Consider the following 11,346-nt stretch of genomic DNA (forward strand, 5'->3'; position numbering starts at 1 on the left):
AAAACCTCATAAAGAACGAACAAAGATAAATACACTCAGAAAAGAAATCAGACGATTGCTGCATCGAAATATTAAGCAATAATAATAATGCAAAGAAAGTCACATTCACATTGTCAGATAGAGTATGTCTATTCTAGAATGCTTTGATTCTGAGGTTCAGCATGGAGTCATTAACTTCTTCTCATTATTTTTTTCCCAAGTCTCAAAAAATAGACAACTAATATTTATAAATAAAAGTAGAAGAATATTTCAAAAAACAGATCATGCCAAATCTTATAGACAATAGAAAGAGAAGAAATACTTCAAAATCATTCTGCTTAATCTGGATATACCTGATATTAAAATTGGAGAAAATATATTACTATAAAGGGGAAATTACAAACATATTATACTTATAAATAAGGATGCAATATCCTAAACAACATATTAACAAGTTGAATTAAAAATTAATGTTTAAGTAATGTTTAAGTAATGAATTAAGTAAATTCATGTTTAATAAATTAAATCCAATTTATGTGAGAATTAGTCACTATTTTCTTTTCTTTTTTTTATTTCTTCTTTTCCTTTCCCTTACCCCCTCCCTCCTCCTCTGTCTGCTCTCCCCTCCCCCATGTCCCACCATGTCATTGTCATTAATTGTCCTCAGATCAAAGTTGAATACACAGGATTCATGCTTCTCCATTCCTGTGATGCTTCACTAAGAATAATGTGTTCTGCCTCCATCCAGGTTAGTACAAATGTTGCAAAATCTCCATTTTTTTCAATGGCTGAATAATATTCCATGGTGTACATACACCACAGCTTGCCAATCCATCCCTGGGTTGAAGGACATTTAGGCTGTTTCCACATTTTAGCGATTGTAAATTGGGCTGTGATAAACAGCCTAGTGCAAGTGTCTTTATAGTGAAAGGTTTTTTTCCTTCTGGATAGATGCCCAGTAATGGGATTGCAGGATCAAATGGGATAGATATTTTTCTTTTCAGAAGAAAGGGAAAATTTTGACAGCATCATGTCAAATATAGTGAGTAAATAGCACTGCTCAAAATAATAATAGCAGTATCTGATATTTATTAAGCAATTATTATATGCAGGAAATTAATCATTTGATATATGTTACCTCTCCTCATATTCATAACCACTACACATGGCAGCTGTTATCACATCTTGTTTCCAAATGAAGAAACTAGGTCTTAGAGAGTTAAAGAACTTATCTAAGGTTACCTAATTTGCAAGAGAACTAATATTCTAATTTAGGATTGAGTGGATCTTGGGCCCTGAACTCTTTACCACTCTCTGCATTCTTTATTTAGCATATATTATAATAAAATCCGGCTACTGTTCTGGTGACTACAAATCTGTTCTGTATCTACACCTACACTTTTCCATTACTTCGGATGATTGGCTTAGTGTCTCATTTTAATCTCTGGAAATTACCCCCACCATCAAAAGTTCCATTTGATTCTAATGATCCAGTTATGCAGATATAACATTATGTTCTAACAAAAGCATAATTAGTAATTTAATAAAGGAACTGACAAGCTCGACTTGCTGTCACATCTCCAGCACACTGTTTCATATTCCAAGAGTGCTGAAGTCGGCGTGTGAGGCACAGCACTTGACTCTGCTGTGGACCAGGCACTGTGCTGGGCGTGAGCAACACAAGGCACACCAAGAGCAGGCGGCTGTCTCCAGATTCTCGGAGTTGGAATCAGGGAACAGGCAGCCTTTAATCCAGCAGTCTCAGAAATAAACATTAATATAAAATGAGCACCGTGAAGGGACAACACGGGTAAAGAGGAGCTTTCTAAGCAACACACCTTAACTGGCCTGGGACCACAGCAAGTTTCTCAAGGAAGTGATGTTGGAGCTGAGGTCTCAGGAGGATTAGGAGTAAAGGGAGTTGGGGAGAAAAGCAGACAGTGTGGCTGCTCTGCAGACAGTCCAGGAGGCTGAGAGGTGTGCCTGATGCCACAGGCTTCACACGGGAAGGGCCAGGCCCGCGGCCCTGACGGCTGATGAGCAACACAGATCAGGACACCCAAGTCCCACACCCCAGGCTGTGAGGCAAGCACCGCCCCTGGGACAAATTCACCTAACTAATGCTCCCTCAAGACTAAGGGTGCCTTCCTGGGCAACTGGGTAGATCAAGAGAGAATGTTGAAGAGGCAGTGAGGATTTCATGGAATCAGTGTGTTTGTAGAAGTGTGGCAGGAAGGTCACTGAACTGACACCTGTGGAGAGCATTCTAGACACCACCCCAGCTAGATTTGGGTTTCTACTCTCCTATGGACAGAGGGCCCTAGCCAAAAGTGTAACAAGGAACAAAATATGTTAATTAGTGACTTACAAGCTTCCAAATCTGGGCTCTGGTAAGTTTAGGCCCATGTGAGACAGGACCGGTAATTTAGTTCACACATATACATACATCTTACTTCACTGATTTATTCCTAAAAGCCTTCTGTAAGAGTTTCCAGATAAGAGAATTAAGGATCTTTAAGACTAAGTACCTTCTCCAAGGACACACAGCTGAGTAAATACAAGAGGTAAACTAGGGTCCAAGGCCTGCCTGGCTCTAAACAAGTTCCACTGAGACCCACAGTAACAAACGCCCGCCTACCTCTCCACCTCTGGACGAAGGGCCTTCTCCCTCTCAAGCATGGCAATGATGAGTTTCCCCCACTCCTTTTCTATGTCATTTGGATGGTAGCCTTGAAGGAGTTTGATGCGTCCAAATTCTATCCAAATCTTGAGAAAACAGAAAAGTTTAATGTGAAGCAAAGATGTGAAAACAGCACAACAACGAGGAGAGTGCTTCACAGTACAAAGGAAACGGGGGCTTACCTCTAATAATTTATACAGGCGTTTGATTTTGGATTTTTCTGTCTCTTTTGGTGGAATTTCTGTTTCTTTAAATTGTAAATACTGATTATAAAGTGCCTAAAATGAAAGGTTAAACATGTTAAGGGCCAAACTTCAAAGACCTGATTCCATTATCTTACAAAGCCCACACTTTTTCCGCTATTTTTTTTTTCTTTTTTTTGAGACGGAGCCTCAAGCTATCCCCCCTGGGTAGAGTGCCATGGCATCACGCTCACAGCAACCTCCAACTCCTGGGCTCAAGCGAGTCCCCTGCCTCAGCCTTCCAAGTAGCTGGGACCACAGGTGCCCGCCACAACGCCCGGCCATTTTTTGGTTGTAGCGCGGGCCCGGGCTGGGGATTTGAACCCGCCACCTTAGGTGTATGTGGCTGGCGCTTTAGCCACTTGAGCCACAGGCGCTGAGCCACTTTTTCCGCTATTTACTGAGGCAAATGCAGTCGGTGGAATGCCTTTATAAAACTATCAGAGACAATACTGATTCCTAGCCGGTTGGTAACCTGGGTTGATGGGGTTGTAATTACTGATGTGAGGCACAATTAAACACGGCCACACGGGGATCCGGATAATAACAAACCATGGCAGTATTCACTGCTCTTGAAAAACCTCTTATCATCCAAATAAGAAAATATGTTTTTGGAAAAACAATTTGATTCAATTCCCATAAACTAAGAGAAAAAATACTGTTCTATTTCATGATTGTATCTTTGAAACAGGATTCTTAGCAGATAAATAGGGACAGAATTTGGTTTCAATGTCCCATTAGCCAATAGTTAAAATAGATTTCGCTCTTTGTTTTCCTTTTGGACTTCTCCAATGACTTGAAATAAACCAATTTTTTAACAAATTAAGGTAGATGCTATTAGATGATGGTGCTATTATAAAAGTTTCAACCTTATAATTAAATCATTATCTAGTTTGTAGCTATTAATCTGAGAACCTCTTAAATATAATTTACTGTATTTATTTTAAAAGACCGTCATAAAAATTATGTAGATAAAACATCTCCATGTTTAATAACTATATACTAATTATTTCATCGTAATTTATGCTGCTTTAAAACAAAACCCTATAAATCTACAAGCAGACACATTTCTGAAAGGCCTTCATTCAAAGTTGTGCTAACACAAACCTTGCCTTTATCATATTTTCTCTCCTGTATATCCCAGCTTAGGCACCAAGAAGGAGTCTGTGTGATCACTCTGAGTTCTTCCACAACTTTAGGAATCTTGTGCTAATCACAAGCCAGTGTGAGTTTACCCAAGGGTCTGGACAACAGCAATCCATTTGGAAATAAGTATGTTTGAACAGGAAATCTGAAATTGGCTTGAACTCAAAATGGGATCTTAGGATGTCTACTGGTCACTAAGCACTGGATACCACTGTGTGTTAGACACTGTTCGTGGCACCATGTGGTGGTAGAAAAGAAGAGCTTTCCTGCCCCCAGAAAGTTTCACAACCATTTAGGGAAACATCACATAAACAATATAAGAACATTTAAAAAGTATCCTGTCATCAGGTGCCAAATAGCTTCGTGCCAAGAACAAACTCCCTCTGGTCATGGAAATAAGAACTGCTCCACAGATGTTCTCTAAGGATGCAGAAACATAATAAATAACTTCAACGGGGCCCACCCACGTGACAGTCCTTTTCAATTTCAGTTTTATCAGGAAAACAAAGCTTACAAAGCAAGGAGTTAAGGCTTTGTAATCAATGTTCACATTACTGGCATCTAGAAACAAAGCAGATGACTTTATTATAAATCTAAAAGTGAAAAGAAACAATTTATTCTTTGACAAACTTACTTATCTATAACATCTTTTATACTTCTATAATCTCTTTGCCTCAAAGTGCTTAACTTAAGTTTTACAGTATTAACAAATGTTTTACTAAACATGAATTCACTTATACCGGAAGTGAGATGGGTATTTTCGAATTCATGGCAAAATACAGCACGAACCTCTTGCTATACAAAAGTCTTCCCTGGGGTTTTGAACAGAATTGAACCACACGTGCTCCTACCCCCTGTCACACTGTGTGTCCTTCTCAGAGGCCCTTCAGCCCGCCATCCAGAGGGCTCCAAGCATTTCCCATGCACCAAAGATGATCTGGCCATCTCAGTCCCAAAGACTCTCAAATTAGACCTTGAAACGCTCAACAAAGCGAAGCTACAGAACTACGAATGTCTCTGAGACACTATTTTCATTATTAATATTTGCCTCTATTTCCTCTGTACGACAGAGAGATGAAGAAATGAAAATTATTTTCTATTTATTGATGGCTTGCTAAGGGCAACTTTTCTTCAGCTTCTAAAATTACAAAATTATTATAGCACTATTTAACAGTTTACAATCAAGGTGATCCTCCGGAACGTCCACAGTGACACTGACCTTTAGTTCTACAGGATTATTTGGAAACGTTCTCTCCGACATGGTGGTGACATGGTGTCTGATCCACTGGATGAGGTAGTTCACCATATTCTGGTATTCAATCCACTTGACTTCAACATCCTAGAACAATGAAATGACAGAAAAGGTGCATCTCTGTAGATAACAACATTGATATCTAACACGATTTAGTCACAACTCACTCTATGAATTTAGGTGTCTTACAGCCTGACGGAGGGAACCAGTTAAGTATTTTCTTACTTTCTACCCACCCCAATCCCTTCCACATAAACAGCTTTAAAAACATCATCAACATTTTGCCACTAACACCAGCCCAATGAGGGCCAATTCTGGTCCTAAGATAATGGCTGCCTCTCAGTCCCCAGGGGACGCTTTGTTGAGAAGGCTTCTGAGGCTGTATCCAAGTATAGCTGGAAAACAAACAAACAAACAAACAAACAAAAAAACCATGGCCAAGTTAGATATTTGCCATGGTTCAAAAAAGGTAGTATAAGCCAAGTAAGTTGCCATCTCTGCCAACCATTTTATTTTTTTTATTTTTTTTATTTTTTTTTTTGAGACGGAACCTCAAGCTATCCCCCTGGGGGGAGTGCCATGGCCTCACAGCTCACAGCAACCTCCAACTCCTGGGCTCAAGCGAGTCTCCTGCCTCAGCCTCCCAAGTAGCTGGGACTACAGGCGCCCGCCACAGCGCTGGCCATTTTTTGGTTGCAGCCATCATTGTTGTTTGGCGGGCCCAGGCTGGGGATTGGAACCCGCGACCTTAGGTGTATGTGGCTGGCGCCTTAGCCAATTGAGCAACAGGTGCCGAGCCACTGCCAACCATTTTAGATCTAAGTGCACCGCACATCTGAAACTCAAAAGAGTTTCACAATATGTTGAAAACTGGATAGGAATGAAAACTATAGGAAATGTAGACAGTGGGATTACTGAAATACTCATTTAGCAAACATTTTAAAAATGGAGAACAGTGGAAGGCTGTCAACTACTTTGCTCAATTAAGTATTTGACGAATGCTTATTAGATTCAAAACTGCTGTGATTATATAAAAATAATACTTTAAGACACAATGCCTATTGTCAAGGAGCTACTATCTACATGGGGAGGCAAGAGAGATACAGAAACAGTTAAGCAAAATTAAAAGCGGTATTTAATTACATGTTGAAATAAAGAAACAAGTAGTATATGCTAGAAGTCAAGATAAGAATCGGGTAAGCCTATATGTGCCTCGAAATCACCAAAGGCTTCTTGGGAAATGTCATCTCTGAGCAGTTCTGCTATTATCATAAGTGATTGTTAGCAGGGAGGGGTGGTGGAGAGAGCAGATGAAAGACAGGAGAGTCCAAATGAGACAGGACACTGACAAGGAAGTGTCCCAGCTACCAGTAAACAGTTCATGCTGGGTCACAGCTAAAAATGTAGGTAAGCCAAGTGATAAATACATGCAGAATTCTGAATATCAGATTCCTAAATCAGACTTAACCTTGTAAGCAATATGTAGCTACTGAAAGTTTCCAAGCTAAAGACATCAGGTGTCATAAGATTAATTGGACAACAGTGTGCAGAGGTGGTGGGTAGAGGGGAAAAAATAGAGATAAAAGACATAAGAAAGCTGTCCCTCTCGTTGTAGAGTGGTGAGAGGCAGGAGTGGGTGGAGGCAGAGAGAAGAGAAAGCAAGAGATGGTTGGAAGAAGCCTTCTGAAGCAACACTCTGCACTGATTCCTGCGGGGCGAGCGTGGGGCAAAGATGCTCCGAGGTGCTCGGAGGGGCAAAGATGCTAAGACCTCTGCGAGAAGGAGCTAGAGGAGAACATGGAAAGAGGTCCAGCACACAGAGCTGACGGAGACCAGAGAAGGGAAATCCCGATCCCAGGGAGCAAATCCAAGATGAGCTCCAACACCTTCAGAGTAACATATAAAAAACGTATCTGCAAGGTGGAGAGAGACCCCGCATCTAACCCAGACGGTGCCTCCTGTCCTCTCCCGGAGACGAGTGAGTGCCTGGCAGCATGAGCACTACAGAACACGTGACTGAACAACTCAATCCATTACAGGGACCTTTGAAAAACAGGGAATGAATAAAGAGCCCAAAGCTCCACGTCAGAGATCTTGACCAGTTTGCTAAGTAGCTCTGTTAACTTGGCCAAATCCAATTATAACTTTCGTCTAGACTCCTCTTTTAAATCTGAAAAATAATTTCTAGCCTACTGATTTCATGGGATCATATGCGTTAATAAGTTAATTTCACTTTTAAAAGTGTTTCCAAAAGTGAGATATTCTATATATAGCAAACAGCAGTTGTAAAACAACAAGCTAAAAATGAAAATCTCCCAATTTTTAGAATATACAGCTTTTATTTATAAAATGACCTATAACACTAAATAATCTCTTTATGACACAGGACTTTAGTTTTAATGGTGGAATGATGCTGCCATGTACAGTGTCAGTTTATTTATTTATTTATTTTGCAGTTTTTGGCTGGGGCTGGGTTTGAACCCGCCATCTCCGGCATATGGGGCCAGTGCATTACTCCTTTGAGCCACAGGCGCCACTCCAGCATCAGTTTATTAATCAGCATGTTAATCAAATTCTTTAAAATACATTTGGTATTTAAAAACTGCAAAAGCACCAACTATGAAAGAATTCAGGGAACTAGTCATTAATGAATCAACAGCTTCTAGAACAGAAAAATCAATACTCACATTCGCACCGATGCCTTCGCCCCCCTCAGGGACCTTGGGAAATGCATCATAGAGGGATGACACGTAAGTTATGACTGATTTTTCATCAGGTGAGGAGACATCAACATCTAGAAACAGCACCATAAATTATTTCATGCTGCTGATAGATTACTTTGGATTAGACGTTCATGCCCGTCCACATACAGTCAAGAAAACAACTCACCTTCAGGGTCCAGAAGTCTTATGACACCAATTTTTTCTGCTACATAAAAAGCGTGCTCTAAATTTGCAAGGTTGCTTTGAACAGCAACAGTATTCATGTCTATCAGGTCCGGCCTAGGAAAAAATTCACTGTGTTAAGTCTTCTCATGTGACAATTCAACATTATCTTTATAGATGTACTTATTTACATCATAGTGTCTGCAAATATTAATGCTAAGCCTACATTAAAATAGACAGTTCATCAAAATTTAATATTGCTTACTTTTCTCAGAACCTTGTGTGTGTGTCAAAAGCAAATATGACAAGGCAAATATAAAGATTTGAACAGACACGACTTTCAACAAGGTCCACAAATGTCTTATAGTCAGAATAACATATGAGTATGTGCCCCATAAACTGATGTAGGCTCCACTACTCTAACAGCACCTCTCCAATCCAACCAGCATCCTCTCAGCATCTCCCCAAACACAAAAACTCTGTAACTAGTTCAAGGCCAAGTCCCCAGGCCCTTTCACATCACTGCTGTCTTCCATAACTCTACTCTACCTCCCAAGAAGAGATCAAGTCCCACCTCCTCTCTGGGGCCTATCTGATCTTCCCAGCCCACATTTCTCTCTCTGTCCCCTCCAGTCCCTGTGGTTCCTGGTCTGAGCCATGGCAATGAGGCACTTAGAACAAGGACGTGTAAGAGTATCCTATTAATTAACTGTTTAGTGGACATGCACATCCTGTTTCTCTCAACTAGTTAACTCAGAGACAGTAAGTACCGTGTATTACTAAAGTTTTGTATTTTATCCTTTGCCTGAGATACAGAGTGACATATACACAGTCAATCCTCAAAAAATAAATACTGATAAGTTGGTAAGTAGGCTGGTAAGCTAATAATTTTTTTTTTTGTGGGTTTTTTTTTGGCCAGGGCTAGGCTTGAACCCACCACCTCTGGCATATGGGGCTGGCACCCTGCCCTTGAGCCACAGGCGTCACCTGTAAGTTAGTAATTTGAATCATAAATGAATGGCCAAAATAAGCCCTAGGTTATATCTTCACAAGCACCGTGTGTGCTTAATGTGCACACACACACACGTACATATACACAATCTCACTTTCATATACCACACTTCACCTCTTTCTAATATGTGAGACTAACAAGATACCCTAAACCATGGGGATACTTTGAAGTTAGGTCTATCTACATAAAAAGGGAAAAGACTCCTCAAATATTCCATGTGGCAAAACTGACAAAATAAGAAAGTTGGACATCACTCAAGACCAGAAGCCAGTCGAGAAGCTGTGATCTCAAAAACAAAGCATTTGTAGAATGCAGAAACAAATATGGAAATAGCAATGCCTTCCCCTCAAACTGGTGCCCATCCCCCCAAATCACTGGGTAAGAATCTATAGATCGCCTTACAAAAGGAAGATTCTCTAACACCTGGTTTGCAAAGGAAGGAAGGAAGGAAGGGGAAGGGGAAAGGAAGGAAAGGAGGGAAAGAAGGAAAGGAAGAAAGAAAGAAAGAAAGAGAGGGAGGGAGGGAGGGAAAGGAAGGAAGGAAGGAAGGAAGGAAGGAAGGAAGGAAGGAAGGAAGGAAAGAGAGAGAGAGAATGGGAGAGTTCAGAGGTAGTACGGGAGGAATGAAATGCAAATTATTTTTTGTTTGTTCTTTTTTTTAATTTCAGGTTAATTTGAGGGCATAAAGAAGTAGGTTACAATGTTTGCACTTGTTAGGTAGAGTCCCTCCTATAATTGTGTCCCACCCCCAAGAGGTGGCCATACACCCTCTAACACTGGGCCCCTTAAGTGGAAGCACACCCTTCTCTCTCTTCCCCCTCACCCCACTTTGACTTGAGTTTTTTGGTGCGTGGGCATGTATTAGCTTATCTACTGGCTTCATATTGGTTTTGAACATATTAGATACTTGCTTCTTCATTCTTGTGATACTTTACTAAGAAGAATGTGTTCCGACTCCATCCAGGTTAATACAAAAGATGTAAAGTCTCCATCTTTGCTAATGGCTGAATAGTATTCTATAGTACACACATACCACAGATTGTTCATGCATTCCTGGGTTGGTGGGCCTTTAGGTTGTTTCCACATATTGGAGATTCTAAATTGAGCTCAAATTATTTTGAATACTACTTGGCAAGTTGTTTATATAAGAACTCTTTGAAAATATGCCATTAATCTCAGAAAGGTAAATGGCAATCTGTGCTCTTATTTTCATGGTGACCTCCTAGGAAATCTACTTAGAGGTTCATAGCACTTTGTAGTCTATACCCTAGAAAGGCAGCTACCATTACCTGCATGCTCAGATCTCTGGAAATTACTAGGAAATTCTTTAATGTTTTTCACATGCCATCCATATGATCACTCATAATAATCCTGCATTTATTACAGGAATAAGCATTTTGGTGGCCTAGTGGTGAGCATAGCTCCCTTCCATGTATTACAGGAGCAATAAATCCACTGATAACACAGGAAAAGACAGATCTCTAAAAATAACACTTTTTAACTCCCATACAAGCATATTGAAGAACCTGCCAACTTAAAGATTACTAAACAGGTAAATATAATAGTGTAGACAAAAACAAGTACCTAAAGTTCTTTCATTTAAAAAAAACTGGTTTTGTTTCCATAAAAGTTCACACATTTGAGGGAAATAAAAAGCAGCCTTTCTGTATCTGCCAAATCTCAGAACAAGAAGCGGCATGTATTGAGAACCCTGCCATTAGCAAAGAAAGTAAACACTGAGTAATCCCGGGGAGAATGAATAAAGTCATTGAAGAATCAAGTTTTTTAACGAAGAGAATAAAACATAAGACTTACTTCAAAATGACATAGTCATGTTTGCACAAAAGCAGCTGCATAAGACAATGAGTTGGAGTAAGTCACCTCTCCTGTCACAATGTTTAACACTTTAATGGCTTTCCTCCACTGAAAACGGTACTTGGGTAAAGAAAACTGGTTAGGCAAAAGTGAAAAAAGAGAAGACTTCAAAACCCACTATGAAAAAATAAAGCCTGAAAGTCTTCAAAATGTCATTCCTTCCCTAGCCCGTCCCCTATGGGTGGGATCCCGTCTGTCTTTCCAACTTTCCATGAACCCACTATGCCATTCCTTCCCTAGATCATCTCTACTGGTGGGATCCCGTCTGTCTTTCC

The 11,346-nt window shown here is 40.2% G+C and overlaps 1 protein-coding gene across 7 annotated transcripts in view; it reads right to left on the reverse strand.

Annotated features, from left to right (window-relative positions):
* Positions 1-11,346, reverse strand: part of DST (dystonin) — a 480,961-nt gene that overhangs the window by 180,413 nt on the left and 289,202 nt on the right. For all 7 annotated transcript variants that reach the window (XM_012805072.2, XM_012805073.1, XM_012805074.1 and 4 more), the window contains 5 exons: positions 8,189-8,301; positions 7,987-8,093; positions 5,267-5,386; positions 2,842-2,937; positions 2,618-2,745 (listed from right to left, as the gene is read on the reverse strand). In XM_012805072.2, coding sequence (XP_012660526.1) covers positions 2,618-2,745; positions 2,842-2,937; positions 5,267-5,386; positions 7,987-8,093; positions 8,189-8,301 — 564 coding nt within the window. The remainder of the gene's footprint in view (positions 1-2,617; positions 2,746-2,841; positions 2,938-5,266; positions 5,387-7,986; positions 8,094-8,188; positions 8,302-11,346) is intronic.

This window comes from Otolemur garnettii, unplaced genomic scaffold (genome assembly GCF_000181295.1).
Source record: "Otolemur garnettii isolate 467f Iridium unplaced genomic scaffold, OtoGar3 scaffold00035, whole genome shotgun sequence".
Classification (NCBI taxonomy): Eukaryota; Metazoa; Chordata; class Mammalia; order Primates; family Galagidae; genus Otolemur; species Otolemur garnettii.